Source organism: Nesoenas mayeri (genome assembly GCF_963082525.1).
Source record: "Nesoenas mayeri genome assembly, chromosome: 1".
Classification (NCBI taxonomy): Eukaryota; Metazoa; Chordata; class Aves; order Columbiformes; family Columbidae; genus Nesoenas; species Nesoenas mayeri.
The window spans coordinates 149,703,800-149,725,655 of record NC_137541.1 but is presented as its reverse complement, the minus strand read 5'-3'; the positions used below and the strand labels follow the sequence as shown (position 1 = coordinate 149,725,655).

The following is a 21,856-nucleotide window of genomic DNA, read 5'->3' as shown; positions in this document are numbered from 1 at the left end:
AAATGACAGATCCCCTTTTCCTATCAATACACATGCAGACTCTGCCAACATAGAGTTGAGTGCACCCTATCACATCACATGCAATGTTTCACTTTCTATGTACACAGTTAGGAGCTTTATTTGAAGTTCAATAGATGCTCTAGGAAGAATCTGCATAGAAATATTAATCTGGAAGGGAAGTAGAGCCAACTCAGCTAAGTTGTAGCCACGAAGCTGTAGGTGACGCCAGATGTCTAGGGCATCCACTTCCATAAGCAAACCAAGTAAAGTCATCCATTTCATAATCAGCTATATCATTTCACTCCTGCCAAATGTCTGTCTAGTGTGTTCTTAAGTCCTCTAGTACTGGAAACGTTTAAGCATTTTCTGAGTTAATGAGGGGCAATGTAGGACCTGTATCTTTCCCTGTGCGGGACATCAGTCAGTTTATAGCAATTTTTTAAAGCAGTATTTTTTCTTTGAATAAAAGAGTATAAGACAAAATTTACAGTCTTACCAATCTACCTGTCCCTATATTTAACTATTTTTGTTTAGATCTATTTTTTTCTAATACTTAACCTAATATTCCATTACTACTACTTCTCCTATCACAGACATGAAAAAAATATTAGTTTTATCCTCTTCATTGCAACCTATTATGTAGTTGAAGCTTGGCATGTTCATCCTGTATGTTGAACCCATGCATCTGCTTATCATCCTCTATTTCTACAGATATTTCTATTCAAGTGCAATACTGTACACTCACGCTTTAAGAATAGTATAATGGCTTTTATCATACCTCTCATATTTTCAATTTGTCAAGATCAATTTTAATCCTGATGCTCTTTTTCAGCATGCTTGAAATTCCCTCCCACTTGCTATTTAATTCGAATTTAATAAATATGTTCTTTCTCACCATCAAACTTCTTATTGAAAAGACTGAATAATACCCGATTGAAAAGATATTCCAGAATTCACTATGTACATTCCTTCAAGTTTACTGTAAACAACTGTCTCAATACAGCTTTCCACCAATGGCATTACATCTATGTTGCACTTTCCTAATATGACTATGAAAATGCCACGCAAAACTGGATAAAGAATTTCTAATTTAGTCCAGAAATATATATAACTATTACTTCTCTATTCTCAATGCCTGTTACCTTGCTGCAGTGGAAATGAGACTGATTTGACCATTTATGATTAACATATGCTAGTAGTTATTTATTGCATTGTTTTCCGCATTGTGCTTCCTGTGGCTTGTTCGCATCTTGTTTCAGGATTTATTTATTTATTTAGAGAACTGCCATTAAGCTGATGGCTGTACACGTCTTTCCCTTTTGAAAAGAATGGGACCACATTTTTCCAGTCTTCTAATACTCCATTTGGCCTCCACAAATTTTCACAGATAACTACTAATTTTTCCCTGTTTTTTATCAACTAGTTCTATAACTAGTGTAACATTCTTAAAGCCCAGAAGATTTGAAACATCTAAATTAACATCTTAATCTATTCCTTCCCTGAGGTTGAGGTCCCCCTCCTCTGACACTCCTTTCCCCTTTCTAATGTGTACTCTATCCTCCTTCAACAGCTTGTGGGAAAGGTTTATCTGCACACTTCAAAGAAATTTAATTTCTCAGTTTCTGGTTTTCACACAAAGTACACATATTTAAGGACTTTTTTGGCGATCTTCTGGATAATAACCAAAACTTTTCACAAGACCTAAATTCAACAGCAAACACCCACAAGAACAGTGTTGTTGAACAAGTTTTTCCATTGCTGAAACTATACCATTTCATTTCCTCCCACACTCCCAAAGTTAGGTTGATATTTAATTTCTTTGAACTTCTTGAGTGTTTTTCTGCTAATACTCTCTGCAGCAGTTGTTATAAGATCTCTTTTTGACTTAGAGCCTTCCCCAGGAAATCTACTTCAACCACAGCTAACACAAAGATATTAATTTAGGTTACATACAATTACAGACAGACCACATTTTTTTTTCTCTAACACTGGTTATATAGTCATCGCTATTTTAAAAACAAGTTACCTTTGCTTTCTAAATTGTAACAGTAACATGTACCTACACATAGACAACTAAATGCTCCACTCTAAAACAGAAGCCATATAAAAACCCTAACAACGTTGTTTGGTACTTTTTCTGTAAACCCTTCATTCGGGGATTTCAAGCAGTTTAAAGAAACAAGCATTAATATCCAGCAAACCTGTGATGACTTAAGATAACTACAAACGAGTTAAATGGCACGTCAAGCAATAAACATTATTAAATATATTACTGCACCTCTTTTATTATTCCAAATTTTGTGTGAACTTCTTCCTCAACACCTCTTATTTTAGCTAAAGCTGCTTCATGTTTAAAAAGCAATGTTTCTCGTTCTGTTAGAAAATGCTCTCGTTTCTGGAGTTGCAGAGCATACTCCTGCTGTGCTGAACTTTCTCTCTGTATCAAGAAAACAAATGTTGAAAGAGCTTTAAAATACATAAAATTATTACAATTTATACTGAATTTGAATTTTCTCTCTCAGTGATTTGCTTAACTTTTTGTAAAATGATACAGTGTTACACAATAGGTTACTAATGAAAAGTATCATGATGGACATCTATGCTCAGTTTCCCTACACATTAACCCATATGATTTTGAAGTGTGTCGGGATGGTTCAGCTTCCTAAAATACAAAATTCAACCCTACAGTTTTTCAGGTATAAATCTAGATAATTAAGCCTAGGTTTTTGCTTCCAAAAGACTTGGATAATGGCATTAACTGTAAGACAGAGTCTGATGCAACTCTCTATCCTGAGCACTAGATTATTGTATTGTTTCTTCAATCAGCAGGAAGCATCCCTGCAAGAGTGGCAAGGAAGTAAAAGGACAAAATTGCTTTTACAAAAGACAATCCTGGCAAGGAATCTAGCAGATTTGTAGGAGCTATTACAGAATAAAGTCATATAGTAGGTTCTTCTATTTGTGGCCTAGGCCTTCGAGGGGACGAACTGTCATGATTCCCCAGCAGCAAAAAAGGAAAGATCAAGCAAAATGGAGAGTTTTTGCTGGAGGCCATGAAGGCAACCACTCCCTCCAGCTGAAATCTACCCACTGTGCAAGTCCAAGCACCACTAATAAATCAGTGAATTAATTTAGGGGAAGAGGTGGATGATGACAGAGTTTTAGTGTATAAGTAACTGTGATTAAGTAATAGTAAAAGCTTTAGTGTATAAGTAATTAAGCTTTAGTATATAAGTAATAGTCATTTAGTATATGAGTAATTTCTGAATTATCTGTCAAAACTGAGAATCTTTGAAACATTACTCAACAAAATTTTTAAGGTGATTCCGGTTCTTACCTGGAGCTTTTGATGTATGACAAATAATTCATCATAAATTTGACTGATGTGAGGTGGTATTAAGCCTTGACTATTGCATGCTTGAACATCAGCTTCATTCACAATTCTCCTTGCCAAAGCGTTGGTAATACTTTGGTCACTATTTTCTTGTGTATTTGCATCCAAATGGGATGGTAAGGTGCTGCCTATGGAAAGGAAAAACCCATTTTACTTAAAAAAATTAGTCCTAGATAAATAATGACATGATTGTTCTTCCAAAGCAGTGAAAACTTATTTTAGGCATTTATAGTGACAAGCATAGAGCAAGAGGTATCAAAACTAGAAAGTAGCTCTTAAAGAATTACAGAGAATTGCTCAAAGCTGTGTTCCATGACTTGTTTGAATTGATCACTAATCAATGAAGTTTTTTAAGAAAACTATGTTCCACACAGATTACACAAATTATAGTGTAAGAAGCTGAGGAAAGTTGCAAATAGCACAGTGAGGAATGGCTAGATTCCATAAACAGTAAAACAGTCAAAATTCACAGATAATTGAATGGAAGTATTGTGATATTTTGGGGAAGAGACATCTGGAAAGGCCAATGGCACCTAGGTACCACATCAGGCCAAGACTACCTAGGCAACAGTATCAGAAATATAAGTTTGGGTACTGTGCTGGTTTTAGCTTGGATAGAGTTAATTTTCTTCATAGTAGCTCATATGGTGCTGTGTTTTGCATTTGTGACCAAAACAGTGTTGATAACACAGGGATGTTTTAGTTACTGCTGAGCAGGGCTTGCACAGCATCAAGGGCTTTTGTGTTTCTCACACTGCCCCACCAGTAAGGAGGCTGGGGGTGCACAAGAAACTGGGAGGGGACACAGCCAGGACAGCTGACCCCAACTGACCAAAGAGATATCCCAAACCATATGGCGCCATGCTCAGCAATAAAAGCTGCAGTAAGAGGGAGAAAGGGGGGATGTTTGGAGTGATGGCATTTGCCTTCCCAAGTAACCGTTACATGTAATGGAGCCTGGCTTTCCTGGAGATGGCTGAAAACCTGCCTGCCCGTGGGAAGCAGTGAATGAATCCCTTGTTTGGCTTTGCTTGCACACACAGCTTTTGCTTTACCTATTAAAGTGTCTTTATCTCACAAAATCAAAGAATCATAAAACATTAGGGATGGGAAGGGACCTTGAAAGATCATCTAGTCCAGTCCCCCCACTGGAGCAGGAACACCCACATGAGGTTACACAGGAATGTGTCCAGGCGGGTTTTGAACGTTTCCAGAGAAGGAGACTTCACAACCCCCCTGGGCAGCCTGTTCCAGTGCTCTGGCACCCTCACTGAGAAGAAGTTTCTTCTCATATTTAAGTGGAACCTCCTGTGTTCCAGTTTGCACCCATTGCCCCTTGTCCTATCACTGGTTGTCACCAAGAAGAGCCTGGCTCCATCCTCGTGACGCTCACCCTTTACATATTTATAAACATTAATGAGGTCACCCCTCAGTCTCCTCCAAGCTCAAGAGATCCAGCTCCCTCAGCCTTTCCTCATAAGGGAGATGCTCCACCCACTTCATCATCTTCGTGGCTCTGCACTGGACTCTCCCAAGCAGTTTGCAAGTTTTCTCACTTTTACCTTTCTGATTCTCTCACTTCATGCTGGGCAAGGGAAAGTGAGCAAACAGTTGTGTGGGGCTGAGCTGCCATAACATGTAGAGATGTAGCAAAGCTCAGGCCAATGAGGGAAAAGTAAGTAGGGATAGGTTGGTTATTTCGCAACTGTAGAAAAGAAGGATAATAAGGAGCATCAAGAAACAGGAAAAAGATTACTAGAAAAGTATATGATGTAATAAGGGCTAATTGGTGGTATGCATCTGGCAGACCTGTGGTTGATCACCTTTCACAGCTGGAGCAGGACAAGAAACCAAATCTGTTGTTCTCCTACAGTGTGTCTGGTCCCAGAGTAAAGAAGGAGAGCATAACTAGTACAATGCCACACAAATCATAAAGGGGGGGAAGGGAAGGAAGGAAAAGAAACCAAGAAAAGAAGTAGTTATATCTGAAACAAATCATAGAATCATAAAATACCAGGTCGGAAGGGACCTATTTATCAAAGTTTATTTATTTTACCTCTGAATCCAAATACTGTAAACTAAATTTTTCCTGTTGCAGTTCATTTTTTTCTTCTTTTCAGAAAGCATGTATTTTCAGAAAGCTGTTCTTATACTGTCTCCACCCATTTAATACAACTCTTGGTGGCAGTCTGTTACAGTTCCATTGATCTGTTCTGCCTGGCTTCTGAGATTCCTTTTAGCTCCTTTCTGGGGTTGCTGGCTGGTAGGCTGTCTGTCTCTGCATTTCCAGATACACTTTCAAAAGCATTCGGCTATGTTGTTCTAAACCTAAAACTCTCCACATGAGTCAGAGCTACACTGATTCACAGATTCCTCCAATTGTGGCAGCATTTTCAAACATGTGCAGTGAATTAATGCCAGTTGGACCCTGCTACAATCTTCCAGTTAGAATTTCCTGAGCTAACTGAACAACAGATAACACCCTCTCTCTCCTCTTTGCCAGTTTTCAATCCTTAAACCAACAACAGACATCTGACCTAGCAGAGTTGTAGTATCTGTTAATGCAGCTACCTACTTAAAACAAAATAAAACCCAGAACACATCCTGCTTCTTCATTCTTATTATAAAGTCATCTGGCAACCAGTTTTATGAAAGCTTGATTTTTCTTTTAAAAATATATGTTAGCATTGCATCAAGTATGTCTGGACCTCCTAAAATAATTCTGAAGGAGTTACTCATACTTACACGAAAGGGTAAATCGCCAAATTAAAGTGCATTTTAGCTGATTATTGTATTTCTGAACTGAAAAGAAATAAATGTACTAGAACGCTTTTTACATTACATGTTATACTTCACACAGAATTGTAAAAATATTTAAAATTCAATATTTATTACCTGTTTCCACATACATAGCTGTATTTTGAACTGCATCAGTTTCAGAGCCATTAATAGTCTTCTCTTCTACTTCTAAACCACTTGAATCACAAAAAGAATCTTGCTCATCATCCAAACTAAAAAAAAAAATACAAAAAAGCAATATTTTGAAATTACTCAGTCCCTTTCTAACGTACTATATGTAGAGCACTGAGAGAAGTTTGTATAAATGTGTGAACATTGCTTGATCTAAGATTTTTATATTTGACTAATAGCAAATAGCAGAGTTAGATCATTTGGATGGAAAGGCACTATTATTTACAAGATTTTAAACACAACAATTAGTAATGTTGCTGACTTAAAAGTAGTAACAGTAACTAGTTTATATCACCAGTTCAGTTTATATAATCCCTGTATTCCATTGGCAATTCCAACACACACATATTAGAAAATGAATGAGACAATACTCCTCATAAAACTCAGCATTCCCAGTATTTCATACACCAGCCACAAACAGTTCTTTATTGAACAAGAAAATAAGAATCTTAAACCAGCTTCCAGATCTGTGCAATCCAAATGTATTGTTTACTCGTGGTTTATTTGGATTATTGGAGATAATACATGATAAAGGTGAGTAGAAAACACCTCTTACCAATCCCAGTCTTTAAAACTTCGTAGGAAATCACTAGGAGACCTTATGCTGTTCTCTCTTCCACTTTCAGTAATTTCTGACACTAAAGAACATTTGGATAAAGAAATAGTCGTATTTTCCAGTGAGCTGTCCATGTCACCTGGAATATAGGAAATAATTGTATTATTCATCTGAGAAACTGACATTATGAAATCAACAAGGGCTTAAGAGAAATGCTTGCGGTGTAATTGTGTACATTTAAGAACCAAAAAAAACCACTGACGCAGCCTGACAAATTGTTCTAAACCATTGTTCTAAAGCATCCTTTGTGCTCCTCATGTGAATCTTAACATTCCCAGGCTGGTTCCCAGATATCACAACCTGCTGATCAAAAATGACTGCCAGTTAAAATGAGGAAAATATAAGACAACTTAAAATAACTTTAGAAATTATACAGTTTTAGTATATATTTTCCCTGAAAAAGACATCAAAGCAACATTGTTCGGTATTACCTTTGTATTCAAGGGAGCTTCCACTCTTATATCCAGTATGTAATGCTCCTGAAAGACAATCCTAAAAGTAAGTGCAAAACCACCATAATACAGTCAGAATTTTCAGGGAAAATGTATGTTACAACTCACTTGTTTAACAGTTACAACATTTTGTGACAGAACTTACTACAAACTACTGACTTTGAAAAGAGAAGTGGTTTTTTTAATATATAAATGCCTCTCACATTAATATAAAGAGGTAATTATATCCCCCCCAGTCTAATAATGAAATATTCATAGTGTTATATATTAAAATATTTGAGAAACTATGGAGATAGTGACATAAAATAAGGGCATAAACGTAGGATTAGGTAATCATAGAAACAGTGCCATCTATCTTTGCATTTAGGTGTTTTATGTCAAAGTTTCCTGCTTCCTATTAACTTGTAACTACATTCTGAAAAAACAAATGATAGAAGTGTTGGGCTACTAACTCCTGTATTTTCTTGTATATACATGCTGCTTTATAATAAGAAAAAGCACAAACAAATCTTGCATGTCCTTCCTCGCAAACATTACACTTTAAAAATTCAGTGATAGTTTTTTAAAAACAGCTCTTGAAAAATATTTTTCTTTAAAGAACAGTTCTGTAGTTCAAAGCAGAATATTCCCCAAGAAAAACACAACACTCCCACCACAAAATGCTACCTGAATTGCAAATCCTTCTAGAGGAACTAAGGGCAGATACATCCTGATTTTAGGTGCTAAAGAACCCAAATCTTCACCCCACATTTGGGACAGTTTCTGATCCTAAAATGTTAAACCACACTTCCTCAGGAAAAAAAAAAAAAAAGAAAAAAGGCTGGTTTCTGTGTTTACTTGATGATTCCCAGGACCAGCTTGATCTCCCAATCCAAATGTGTCTGTCTCAGATCCAGCTTTCAATAGCTCTCAATCTTTGTCCGCTCCTGGGAATTTTTACAACATATTACTTCCCTTGCAGCATGAGTTTTAACGTTTAAGGTCTGTTATGCCCTGGGCACACTGGAAGCATTTGACCCATGGAGCACAGATGCAATAAAGGAACTGCAAAAGTTTGTCACAGGGAAAGACAGACCAGACAAAATAAAAGTGCACACACAGTGAGTGTTCCTTCTACAAAGTGTCAAAGGCTTTTGAAACACCAGCACATCAAGGCAGGGGGGTCTGGTTTGCTGGATTTTTAGGCAGATCATTTTCCTAATCCACTGTGTAGACCCATAAACGCTTATATCAGCACAAGTGACAGAAACAGAGGAATCACAATCCAATTCTTTCATTCAGGTCGGTGCAAAGAACCTGACACACTCTAATGTGAAATAGCTTTGCTTTATCTCAGCAAGGAAGTGATACCAATCACTGTTTACTGTCTCGTTATTGTGGCAGTCTCTTGTAAACGATAGGTTAGATTCTCCTCTTGTTAACTACACAAGGAACAACTTCCTGCTCCCTGAAAACACAGCTAATCACTAGGCTTTACAAAAAACCACAAACGCTCCTAACACATTCTAAATAAGGCTAGCAATTACTGTAGCAAGAGAAGATACGAAAGAAATTAGTTATCCTATTATATATATTTCATACATGCCTACTATACTGCTTCTAAGAGGTTTCACATATCATCTTGCTCAACTAGCAGGCACCAGAAAGTTAGAGGCAAAAATTAAAGCCCAACTGCTCAGAGTGTGCTTTGCGAATGCACACAATTTGGAATCGCAATTTCCAGAAAAATTTCAAGTTCAGCTAAGCATGAATCTTTAGCACTTAGACCAGAGTTGGACTCGATGATCCTTGTGTGTCCCTTCCAACTCAGGACATTCTATGCTTCTGTGACTTCCACTGTAATGCAACCAGAACAGAGAAGGAAACAGAGGCAGGATTAGAACTAACATACTTTACACGTAAGCTCCTGAAGCTCGTTTAAATCCTGTTTCTGGCTTTGATACTGTACGCATCTGTCACACCACAGTGTTCACCATGAACTCCAAGGGAAGGCACCTGGCGAGAGGGAACGACTTTCTCCTCTTCCTCCGCCTCCCCCATACTGCCCACCTCCCTCCCTAGGCACGTAGCCCCCGGCCCTCCCGTCTCACCCCCGCCGGCCCCCGCAGGTAGCGCCGCTGCAGACACTGGGCAGCGCGGCCGGGGCTCACACCGAAGCCGTGTCCAGGCCCCGCCATTGCGCACGGCCGCGCTCGAAGAAACCGCCACCACTCGCAGGCGGGATGCGCAGGCGCGGGAAGCGGCGCGGGACCGGCGGGCCGGGCGCACGCGCACACGGTCCCATCGGCCGTTGGGAGCGGGCGGGGCGCGTTAGTTCCCCCGTGGCGACGGGAGGCGATTGTCGCTGCCCGAGGAGCCGCACCCGGCGTCACGGCACCGGCAAAGCCCTGGAATGACTGTTTCCCTCTCCCCAGCGGGACAGCGCTTCCTGCAGGCCCGGCCTCCCTCTCGTGCTGCCCGCAGAGGGGCCTGCGTCCTGGCCTCACAGAATGTTAGGGACTGCAAGGGACCTAAGATCACCTAGTCCACTCCCCCTGCCGGAGCAGGAACACTTGGATGAGCCTACACAATAATGCATCCAGGCGGGTTTTGAATGTCTCCAGCGAAGGAGACCCCACAACCCCCCTGCGCAGCCTGTTCCAGTGCTCTGTCACCTTCACTGTAAAGAAGTTTCTTCTCATATTTCAGTGGAACCTCCCGTGTTTCAGTTGGCACCCATTACCCCTTGTCCTATCATCGATTGTCACCAAGAAGAGCCTGGCTCTATCCTCGTGATACTCACCCTTTACATATTTATAAACATTAACGAGGTCACCCCTCAGTCTCCTCTTCTCCAAGCTCAAGAGACCCAGCTCCCTCAGCCTTTCCTCATAAGGGAGATGCTCCACCCCCTTCATCATCTTTATGTCTCTGTGCTGGACTCTCTCCAGCAGTTCCCTGTCCTTCTGGAACTGAGGGGCCCACAACTGGACACAATATTCCAGATGCGGTCTCACTAGGGCAGAGTAGAGGGGAAGGAGAACCTCTCTTGACCAGCCATGGCAGGTTTGTTTTACAGGCTAATGCTTTTGTATGAGCTTTAGGGAAAAAGTACTCCCACTATCCCTAAAAACAAACAAACAAAGCTGAATATATAAGTTACATATTTCCAGTTTACAGATCAAAACATTAAATTGGTTACCTTGAAGAAAAAACCTTGATAATGCCAGCACTGAGGTATAGACCATAAATTGTTTAAAAGCCATATTCATTTATGCATATTCACTACTGAGAAAAAAAGCTTTAAAAGATAGAACAACCCAAGCACATCTAAGCTACAGTTACTCAGCTCTGCAGGGAGGTCAGAAATCTGCCCCAGGAAACAGCTGATAAACATGCTGAGAGGCAGGAGAGCCCTATCAGCAACACCAAGTTATATCCCAGCATCAGATAAAATCCCAATATTTAGTAAAATCTACTTAACTGAGTTATTTAGCAACAGCTTTTGCCACATTACTGCTTGTCCAGGAGAACAGCTACCGCTAGTGTACAAAAAACCAGTTGGTCCACTTCTCTAGCAAAATATCCCATCAGAGCATTTAAGAACTATTCTCTAGCTTTCAAACTCTGGCTCTTCAGAGACTCCAGTCGGCACAAACCAGCATCTACCCACTGGCTGCCTCAACTTAATGCTTACTCTGATGTGCAGAAAGTTTCAAGCGCCTTCAGTTTAGTGACTAGCAATTAGCACCTACAATTTGTATATTCAAAACAGATTGATGAGAGCAGGAAGCCAAATAATGCAAGTTTCTCTTTTTGAAACAAAGCAAAGTGAAGACATTTATTTTAACAAGACTAAGATTTAATTTTTAAAATTTGACATTTAATACAAATATGTCAGGATAACACAAATACACCTGAAATATGCCAGTGTCTGAACTTTTTATTTAACATGCAAAAAAATCAATTTGAACACATAAAAAACCCAACTATAAGCTGTAATTTTACATTTATACATCAGAAGTGTTCATTTTAAGAAGTTAAAATAATTAGTCAATAACATCTAAATACTCATTTATACTGCTAGAACATCTGTATCCTCAAAGCAATAATTCTATATCTGCCCACAGTCTGTAATGACAATTCTTCCATTTACTAGCCCTTTAGGAGAACCAAAGGATTCAATCTTTTTCACAACATCCATTCCATCTTTCACAAACCCAAATACCACATGCTTGAAGTCCAAGTGTTCTGCTTTTTTAAGTGTTATGAAGAACTGAGAATTGTTTGTATCCCTGCCCTTATTTGCCATTGACAATAATCCAGGGCCAGTGTGTTTCACTTCAAAATTCTCATCTTCAAATGCTGTTCCATAAATTGAACGTCCACCTGTTCCATCATGGTTAGTTATATCACCTCCCTTAAAAAGAAAAAAAGACACAGAATAAACTTACAAGTCCCAAGACACAAACCAACAGCACAATTATATTCCCATTCAACAGTAAAGGTTTTGCTTCGGAAGAACTCATTCTCAGTTTTCACAAGCGCAATATTTACTTTAGCTATAAGGCTTCCCAGCTTCAGCAGCTTTGTTCATGGTAATGCAAGCAGTAGTGGAAAGTTTATCCCTTGTTTATTCTGAATGCAGCCTTTTGTCTTCCTGCTCCACAGGGTGACCACCCCTCTAGGCCTGGCTTTCCCCACTGCCTACTTCTTGCATTACTTGGCCCTGACAGCTGGGACCCTGCATTGTTCTCATTGAAGGCCTGACCTTGCTTAGTCCCTACAGGCACAGAACTGATCACCTAAAAAAGGTTAAAGTATCAATGATCAGTAACTTCTTGATTCTGTGCAAGCAACAGCTTTTGCTACATTACTGCTTGTCCAGGAAAACAGCTACTGCTAGTGAGCCGTTGTCTTCCGCCTTTCTGCAAGGCAGCAAGCTTCTTGCTCCTGATTATTTGAATATATGCAAAGGAAACAGTATAGGTTATATCTTTGAAGGAAAGACTTAATTCTCATTAACAAGCTTCTCAGTGTACCTATATAAAATTTAGGCACAGCAGAGCAAGCTCAGAATATACTAATTACATGTGATAAATGCTTATTTTTGTCAGAGTGCACATGATGCAGTGAACTGTTTAAAAGTCTGCTCCTTACAGCACACACAATAACCTGAAACAAGCTTAAACCTGAAATAAGCAACACTGCTTTCCTTAGAAGGGCACAAGATTTCAACAAAAGAGCTCTAAAGGGCACACTTAAGACACAGGTGACACCTGATCAAGAGACTGGATAATTTTTCATTCTGGTGACAAACCACTCATATATTACTGTCTACTTCTGAGTTTGTAGAAGGTCACACCGTGTCTTCATGGATGCAGTGACACACAGGAACATCAGTGTAGTGTGTAAGGAAGTTAGTTCATTCTGCCTGTTACAAGTCACTAAAAGCTCACTGAATTATTTATGTGGCTTTTAGGGAAGGAAATGTCTATCTTAGCTATGATCAATATCCTAAACTTTCAGTATTTATCAAGAACTTGCTAGTGCTACTGAATGCTCACAGAGGTTTAAAACCAACAGTGTCTACATAGGGGTTCAGATGCACTGCAGGCCCATACTTTTGGTAAAAGATCTGAAAATTTTAAGGAACAGGCCACTATATGATGACATCTAGAAGACTTCTTTTAGATGAAAACTTGAGCATCTCAAATATTTGTAATATCACTTTGAAAGCGCACATTATCTGATATACAAAGTATACTCTAAAATGTAAGCCTAGAAAGTAGGTGTTCTTGGCAGGTGAGCATATGGAAGTTCCGCTCTGTAGAGAGAGAAGGCTGAATGGTAGTTTTGGGAACCCCTGCTTTCCTTGGTGTTCCTGTTCAGCAGCAGGCCCTTTTCCATTGTAAGAGGAGATCTCTCTCTCAATTTTTGCTTCCCCACTAACATGGCAGCACCAGGTAACACTAAAGCATCAGGCAGCTGGCAGCCACAGGTAAGCAGCACGTGGCTTAGGGCAGCATGTGCTGCTTGCACCATTTCTCATCTCCTGGTAGGGAGAGGGTAAATGAGAGTATTCTGCATGCTTGATTCATGCTGTCAACAAGAATGTGGTATCCTGTATAAGTGATTTTTTGAAGTGCCATTGTTAGTCAAGATGTCTTTCATTCTCTCAATGAAGAGTCTGCTTGTTACACATACCTGACACACGAAGTCTGTGACTATTCTGTGAAATCTGGAATTCTTGAATCCAAATCCTTTCTCTCCTGTGCACAGGGCTCTGAAGTTTTCAGCAGTTCGAGGGACAATATTTGAAAATAGCTCCATAGTTATGTGTCCTAAAGGTTCATCATCAGCAGAAACTTCAAAATACACAACGGGATTGGTGTCCTTTGACAGCCCTGCTGCCAGAGATAGATGTCCCTTCTGTAGTTCTGACAAGCTTAGCTGGCATTCTTCGAATCTCCTCTTGAAAGAATTAGCAATTTCTTGGCTTTTAAATCTGACTGCAAATTGTTCTACTTTTACTTCACCATCTGAAAATAAATCAAAGAACAGGTTCTTTAGTTCTATTCAGGATAGTAAAAAAACAAATAGCTTTCATCTTATATAAACTCCAGGGAAAAAACAAAGCCACAGAAACCACAGACCACCTAAGAAAAAAAACAAACCAACCAACGCCTGAAAAAACTCACCAGCATAATCTGTGGCTGTCCAAATTAAAGCATTGTTTGATGTATCAGAGGCTACTAAGTTCATTTCTTTGGTGATGACATGGTTTGCACAGACTTTAAGAACTTGGTCCCTTCTCATGACAACTCTATAGTATTTCTTCTGTGTGTGGAATAGGATCTTTATCTCCCCAACACCACGCTCCTTCCACTGAGTAGCATCTCTGTCCCATCTGTAAAGTTTTGCCCTCTCTTTGAAGAGAATTTCTTCATCTTCTTCTCCAGATTTTACCTCCACCTAAAAAACAGCACAGTGGAATACCTGTGATTTCCCAGAAACCTGCTATAACCAACAATAATAATAGCATTACATACACTTAGGATCATTCTGACATATTACAATGGAAAATTATTCAACGTGTTCCTTTCTCCAACACCATATTCATCACGCACCAAAAATCAGTAAAACAGCTAGCCTTTTTGGAAATTAAGAGCCCAACAAATTCCATTGTTTGAGATTAACTACAGCACTGAAAGTTTCAGGTTTGCTGAATGATGTGCACACTGAGAAATGAAGATATAGTACTATTACCATTCCAGCTGGTATGGTAACATTGAACACTGTTAAAAAAACTTGGTATTTGTATTTCAACAGAATAAACATTGAATATAAACAGTGGCACCTGACAGCCATATCTCACCACTTTATGTATGCATATTACTGGCCTCTAACTTCCCTTAGTTAACACATCTTCTGAAGGAAAGGAACACTTGAGAGAACTGGAAAAATAAGTGACAAACAACTATTTGTGGAGGGGAAAAAATGAAACTGGAGAATCAGCATGTAAGGGAAGAAAGAAAACCACAGAAGTCATATGACAGAGATGAGCGAAGGCCTACAAAATTTTGAAGGTGGTTGAAGGTATATTATGAACACTAGATTTGCTGTTCAAATTAAAGGACACTGCATACTGTTTATTTGTGCTTATTTGTCTTACTCAATAATTATACTAATCCATAATTTTATATTTATATTTATACATAATTTATATTATGTATAGAAAATCCAGATGATATGACTATAACACCAGAGAAGTTTGAAACGGTTATTAGGCACACTCCCTTAGTTTTCACCTGTGCTATAATCAATCAGTTTTAGCTTTTACAAGTTACGTGCAAATCTGCATACTGATCAACACTCAAAGTATAATGAAATAAACTTTGAAGATTTAAACTGATATGCCAGACACCTCCCCAGTGCTAAGCTGTACTAGGATTTAAAACAGCAGACTTTTCTACATGCGCAGTGCAAGAAACATAGTACAAACCACACAACACAGAAAGCAAAGTTAGTTAAGGAAAGCATTCTTTAAGAACTTGCTGTGTTAGCAGACATGATTATCTTAATGTTTTTTTTATACCCCAGAAGTCCCCTTACCTCTGGTAAGGACACAATTGGCTCGAAGTGGATGTCATCACTATGTACCACCTCATCATCACTGCCACCTTCATCTTCATCTGCTTTACGGGCTGTTTCTCCAAATACAGCTGCTCCTGTATTTGCCCATTTGAAGTTTTTATCTACAATTAAGATATTTACATTTTAAATTTTGCAGAGCTTTTCTGCCAGACAAAACCTTGTAAGAAACTGCTAGTAACTAATCAATCAGTAGAAATTTGGTGCACAAAAGCTATATTGCATGAAACAGAAGTCCAAGTGAGTGTCTCTTCCAGACCAGTTTAACTCACCTTTTGAGCCAAAAGCAAAGTCTCCAGAGTTTTTCGAAGCCAGATCTGCAAATGACAAGCCCCCAGTACTGCCAAAACCAAATGAGGGGACTCTGTTTTCTATCAAATAAGAGAAGAAAAATCAAAGCTTATTCTCTGCCTTTCTTAAAGAAAATGTGTTTAATGTTATGTAGTCACAAAAATTAACTGGAGAAGTCTCCACAGTACTTTTCCCTTCCCATAAATTTAAAGTTTGCATGCGACTTGTCATAATGACAGCCATTTGTAATGGTTTGAAAAAATGGCTCAAGACTGTGTGAGAGTTTCAGCATGCATGTGGGTTCTATATAGACTCACAGAGCTCTAGTAAGTGTTGATGTGGTATTTAACAGTAAGCTAATGAATGTACGTCATATGAAAATTATACAGACACCAGTATTGCTCTATAGCAGTGCCATTTGAACACACCAGAATTTGATGATTATTTTAATTCCTAGTCACATTTTTACTAGATTGGTACTCATGCTTCTAATTCAGTGCTGGTACTACTTGTCTGCAAGGCATCAGCTACATTAGATGCTTTCTGTACAGTAGTTTAAGTTTCAAGGAAAAATGAGAACATACCCCTGACCTTACCTTGTGTTGACTCTGAACAATCCGAATCACTTTTTTTAGTTGACAAGTCTACCGGTTTGTCATCAGCTCTTGATAAAGTCTGTGATTCATGCACTGTTTCTGTGGTGGAATCTGGTTCTTCATTGTTGGTAGCTGACTGGACAAGTACTGTCACCTCATCGGTTGATGGCGTACGTACTTCTTCCTCACTGGTACAGACTAAGTCAGTTGAACTTGTAACCTCATTCTCCTGAGATTAATAAAAAAAAATAAAGCAGTAAAGCAAATAAGCTAGATGAGGCTAGTATTCAAACCATCTCCTCGGGAGATGAAGAACAATTATTTTCGTAAAAAAAGAACACCAAGAAAAATTGCTTTAAAGCTTTCTGAAATTCTTCATTACATTTAATGCACACTGGACATTAAGTTGACAAAAGACTGAAGCATCTTTGCAGCAGCATGCTTTCAAGAAAATCCTGTAACTTCCAGAAATCAATGAGACCTTGCATACACATTACGAATGATTTTACTAGCCAAAGCAATTTATACTTTATGAGGACAGCTGTACCTCCTTTATTCTCCCAAAGGAACTTAAGATCTGAGCTTTTGTTTCAGTGTTGACAAAGACTTGAGACATAGCCACAAAAGAGTCAAATAGTTTTTCACCACTGGATATTGTAGTTCTCACAGGGTGAAAACTATGTGAAGTCTCATATGTATATGAAGTGATTGTACAAGTTCAATGACAAAAAGATTAGCAAATATTTAGTTCTTACATCTGTTTCTTGAATTATAACTTCTGCCTGGATGTCTTCTGGACTGTCATCCTCAGTATCACTGCTGACACCACAGACAGAAGTAGAAGGAACCTGCAGAGTTTCTGCTTCAGCCACCTCCTCAGGAGTTGGTTCCTTTTCCCAAGCAGTAACACATTCTCTTTCATTGTCAAATTCACTTTTTCCTGTGATGCCTACTGCAAAGAATAAAAATTAGTGGAAAATAGCTGTGAAAACAGCTAAATACTGAAGTATTTTTTGGTACAAACATTGTAAGACAACCTCATGTTAGTCAGAGAAACTTGAAGAGTTTTTCAAATAACATTACTGTTTAAATAGTGGAAGTGAAGACCAACTTAACTCCACGCAGGGTGACTAGAACTGGAAATTCATCATACTTGGTTTCCTATTGCTATCAGGGAATTTCCACACAGCTATAAGAGTTCAATCTTGCAGATGCCACTACTACTAGCTTCCTTCAACATGTGTTCATATTTCAGATGGCTCAACGAATACCGCCTCTTTCTAGCCCATATCCTGAAAAAAAAAATCCCTAAACTTCACTTCTGGAAGTATCTACCCAGATTTTCAGTTACTGAGCACTGAAGTCTGAGGCCCAGATGAAGCAGACATAAACAAAAGCAGCAAATTCTACCTTCTACACTTGCATTTTTAGTATAAAGACCAAATATCTTCATCTTAATTGGGCAATATTGACTTATAAGCTTAATCTAAATTGACAGTCTGCAGGGGTAGCAAGTATTCACAGACACAGACAACTTCTGTCTCACACAGTATCATTCCAAGCTGAATTCTCCATATTCAGAAGAGAGGGCTCAAGGTAGGAAGACACTTTGATGTTCTTGTTTAGAGGCCACCTGAAATGTACATTTCTTATTCAGGTACCACTTTAAGCTCAGTAGGTTGAACTGTTAGTTAGCAGTAAAGCTGCATTTTGAGATGCAGCTTTTCTGCTCCCAGTATCAGTGCTTCTAAAAACTACCCCAGGAAACCTAAAATTAATCTCAGTGCCTGAGTGTCCTTTAGATATGGACCTTATGTTTCAGTATATAAGAAGTTTTAAGTATTGTGTTTTAAGACATACCTTTTACAGGATCTTGCAACTTCTTTTTCTCTTCTGAATCGCTGGGATACAGTCTTCCATTAAGTTTCTTAACAGCTGTTTCATAGTCTTCATCTTAAATACAGGAAACAAGCGTAAGTTCTCAGGCATCCTCTAAGTACAGAGATGTCTGCTAAGCCCTCCCAACTCACAAGTCTAACAATCATGCATGCTCTTTGCTTACGTTTTAAGAGTTCCACAGGTCAGCAGGTAAGCTTTCATTTCCTATTTTGCACACATGTGCTATTGATACTTTTCTTAACCTAGATTGCTACAGATGCATGGCACAGGTTTTGTTTTCAGAAAACACATTTCTTATTGAGTGATTTTATTAAGAATACCACTAAAGAGAACTGGGAAGGAAGACTGAAGATGTTTTATATAAAAACTAGCAAGCTCCAACATTTGTGTGAGTGGGCTTGTCTTCTCCCATTTTCTGTTGAATACAATACTTCAGAACTTCCATTTAACATATTTGCTGCTGAATAAATTGAAAGTAATTTAGCTGCATGCAATAAGATTTTATATAAAATATTTCCAGTTTTAGTGTTAGGAATTTGCTTTTGAGGAAAAATAAGCCATTAGTCTAGCATTCAGGAAACCTGAGTATGTTCCTTTTCGATAAAGATTGCCTCATCTGTCTCTAAAAATAGTTAGAGAAGCTTCTTGTGCAAATGAGATTAGGCTTAAACATCCGATTATTTAGTCTTACCTAATCAACAGCATTGGTAATGAGTGTCAACCACCATTGTACTATTCTGTCTTGAAGACTTGAGTGTACATCTTCGGCCATAAAGAAGATGATGGGCTTATTTCCCATCAGTCCACACAAAAACATTCAAGTGTCTAATGGTTCTGATAGTATTCACAGAATCATAGACCATCTCAAGTTGGAAGCATCCATACATATGGACCATGGAGTCCAACTCATTGCTCCTCACACGACTACCTAAAACTAAACTATATGACTAAAAGCATTGACCAGGCATTCCTTGAACTCTGACAGGTTGGTGCCATGACCACTGCCTTGGGGAGCCTGTTTCAGCGACTGACCACCCTCTCGTTGAAGAAACTTTTCCTAATGTCCAATCTGAACTTCCCCGATGTAGCTTCATTCCATTTCCTCATGTCCCATCACTGGTCACCAGAAAGAGGAGATCAGCACCTCCCCCTCCACTGACCACCTTGGGGAAGCTGTAGATTGCAATGTGATCACCCCTCAGCCTTCTCCAAGCTGAACAGACCAAGTGACTGCAGCTGCTCCTCATAGGTCTGGCCCCCAAGACCCTTCACCATCTTGGCTACTCTCCTCTGGACATACTCTTAATAGTTTGATGTCCTTCTTGTACTGAGACACCCAAAACTGCATACAGTGCTTGAGGTGGTGCCCCACCAGTGCAGTGTTTTACATCCTCTCCCCACAGTAAGGCAACACAAAGATCAACTGTGACACTCCTTACCATCATCCTCATCGCTCACATAACCGGGCTTATTCTTGTAACAGAAGAAAGTTGAAGGTAGCTTGAGGAAGCCAGCAAGAGCCCTCTGTTCAGGGGTAGGTGTTAACTCGTAAACTATTACGACGTCATCAGATGGGAGATTTTCTTCTGATGTTGCTGTCTTCTCGGCTTTTTACAGAAATTGAACACACCATTAAAATTGAATCATTTCAGAACAGGGAATAATATTAACCCCATATTGCCATTATTACTAAACTGAATTAATTTAAGGCATTTGGAGCCTACAAATTTTCTGTTGAACCTCAGGAAACAAAAATCAAAGTTACAGGATGCTAGTACAGAGCATCCTGATAAACCTTCAGAAGTTCTAACCTGCAAGCCCAACTACATCATGTCCTATTGCATCTGAAATTCAAGTATCAGAACAGAAACAACCCTGCATCTTCATATTGTTAAAAAGATTATTTAATTAAGTTCTCACATCAGATAAGATACGACTATGGAGAAGAGAGATCTAAGTGTCATCTAGAGGTATAGAGGCAAACTTCAGGCCTGAAAAAAGTGAAGCTGTCTACAGCAACATGTCCTACTGAATTGCTTAAAAGAGCTTTTAAGTTCTACAAAATATTTAGCAGCAACTGAATAGAACTTATTTCAGACTAGCTAATAAAAAGCTCAGATTTCCCACAGGTAATCTCAATTTTATCATAACAGCCACTGCCAAAACTTTTGTTACAAAAGTAATTTTTAGTTCCATCTTCTTCAACAACAACAAAAATATTGCTTTCAGCCTATTTAATTAGCTTTTCCAGCAAGGAAAAATACCACTATCAATTTTATTATATAGCTTTTTCTCCCTCTCTCCTTCAACATTAAGTTGTCCATTCCACTTGTATTGAAAGAAACAGCACATAATCAAAGGTTAAAGCTGAAAGCACAGCCTAGAGAAAACTGCAGAAAAACATAGGGCTGTAAGAGAATGGAATGAGAGAAGGGAAGCAGAGAGGGAAGATACACCAGTTTTGTTTGTTTGTACTGTTTGGTTGGGGTTTTAGATTTGCTTTGAGAGGGGAGTTTTGGGGTAAAGGTATGAGAAATAAATTTGTTAACTATTTATAAGAATTACACCCACAAGCACATCGGTATCCATACATCAGCTGTTTCTAAGAACAACCTGATTGCTTTAGTAAGTCAACCTATTTGTTAACATTTTCCAGGTTTGAGTTAAACTACTCAGCAGTATTTGAAGGGTGCTCTCAAAAGCTCACTGTCCTTTTCATTAGAAAATATTTGGTAAGTTTGTGGCACAATGTCGTCAGTGGGAAACTAAAGCTCCAGCTATGAACCAGACTACTACTCAGTTCCTGAGGAATACTTATTTTCCTGCACATGAGATTTGATAGTCATTACCGCAAGAACAGACAAGGACAGAAGAGAAATGGAATATTTATAGACATACCCTTGATCCTCTGACACAACTGAGACACTAAAGCTGCTTTTTAAAAGTGGTTTGCCCACTACTATCTTCCAGTAGATTAAGAACAATATAAACAGTACAGTAAAAACAAAATCAAAAGTTCAAATTTAAGTCTTTTTTTTTTTTTTCTCCCTCCAAGTGTTCCCTCCCCAACTTTTGCCCCAGTTGACTCCTTCTTTGATTACAAGCTAATCATTTCATGTAATTATGCACTAGAGCATAGCTCAGATCCATGACCAGTGCATAAAGCCTTGTGGAGAAATCCCTTTTGCTCACTTTTTTTATATCTCAATAGCAATTCTGAGCTTGTATGAAGTATATGTAGGATACAACTCTTGAACAGCAAATTTCTAAATCCATATCATGACAGCAGGCTATAGATGTTTTCATATATTCTCTCAATCTTACGCAAAAAACTCACTAACCCTAGCTGATTTAAGAATCAGGAGTATATCTAGTACTCTGTTATCAAGATATGTAGGTAACCTGCATATTAACATGCGTTTTATTCCTCAGATTAGTTAAGCAAATGTCTCAATTGTACTGAGTAAATTCACACAAATTTCATCACAGAGGTTTAAGAGTGGAG

The 21,856-nt window shown here is 38.7% G+C and overlaps 2 protein-coding genes across 5 annotated transcripts in view; both read right to left on the bottom strand.

Moving 5' to 3' along the window:
- CCDC138 (coiled-coil domain containing 138) overlaps positions 1-9,609 on the bottom strand; it is a gene marked incomplete at both ends in the record, with an annotated part of 37,440 nt that extends 27,831 nt beyond the window's left edge. The window contains 6 exons of the mRNA XM_080363454.1: positions 2,279-2,452; positions 3,338-3,522; positions 6,290-6,405; positions 6,921-7,059; positions 7,412-7,472; positions 9,523-9,609. Of these exons, the coding sequence (XP_080219580.1) occupies positions 2,279-2,452; positions 3,338-3,522; positions 6,290-6,405; positions 6,921-7,059; positions 7,412-7,472; positions 9,523-9,609 (762 nt within the window). The remainder of the gene's footprint in view (positions 1-2,278; positions 2,453-3,337; positions 3,523-6,289; positions 6,406-6,920; positions 7,060-7,411; positions 7,473-9,522) is intronic.
- A 1,725-nt stretch (positions 9,610-11,334) lies between these two features.
- The window catches only part of RGPD4 (RANBP2 like and GRIP domain containing 4), a 33,126-nt gene continuing 22,604 nt past the window's right edge, over positions 11,335-21,856 (bottom strand). The window contains exons 21-29 of one of the 4 annotated variants that reach the window (XM_080346239.1): positions 19,791-19,958; positions 18,313-18,405; positions 17,208-17,404; positions 16,453-16,681; positions 15,838-15,936; positions 15,527-15,669; positions 14,113-14,386; positions 13,619-13,953; positions 11,335-11,831 (exon numbers count right to left, since the gene is read on the bottom strand). In XM_080346239.1, the coding sequence (XP_080202365.1) occupies positions 11,526-11,831; positions 13,619-13,953; positions 14,113-14,386; positions 15,527-15,669; positions 15,838-15,936; positions 16,453-16,681; positions 17,208-17,404; positions 18,313-18,405; positions 19,791-19,958 (1,844 nt within the window). In that variant the 3' untranslated portion in view covers positions 11,335-11,525. Of the gene's footprint in view, positions 11,832-13,618; positions 13,954-14,112; positions 14,387-15,526; positions 15,670-15,837; positions 15,937-16,452; positions 16,682-17,207; positions 17,405-17,647; positions 17,745-17,901; positions 18,086-18,312; positions 18,406-19,790; positions 19,959-21,856 lie in introns of those variants that run through there. The other 3 variants (XM_080346240.1, XR_013922240.1, XM_080346241.1) reach the window with 3 other exon arrangements.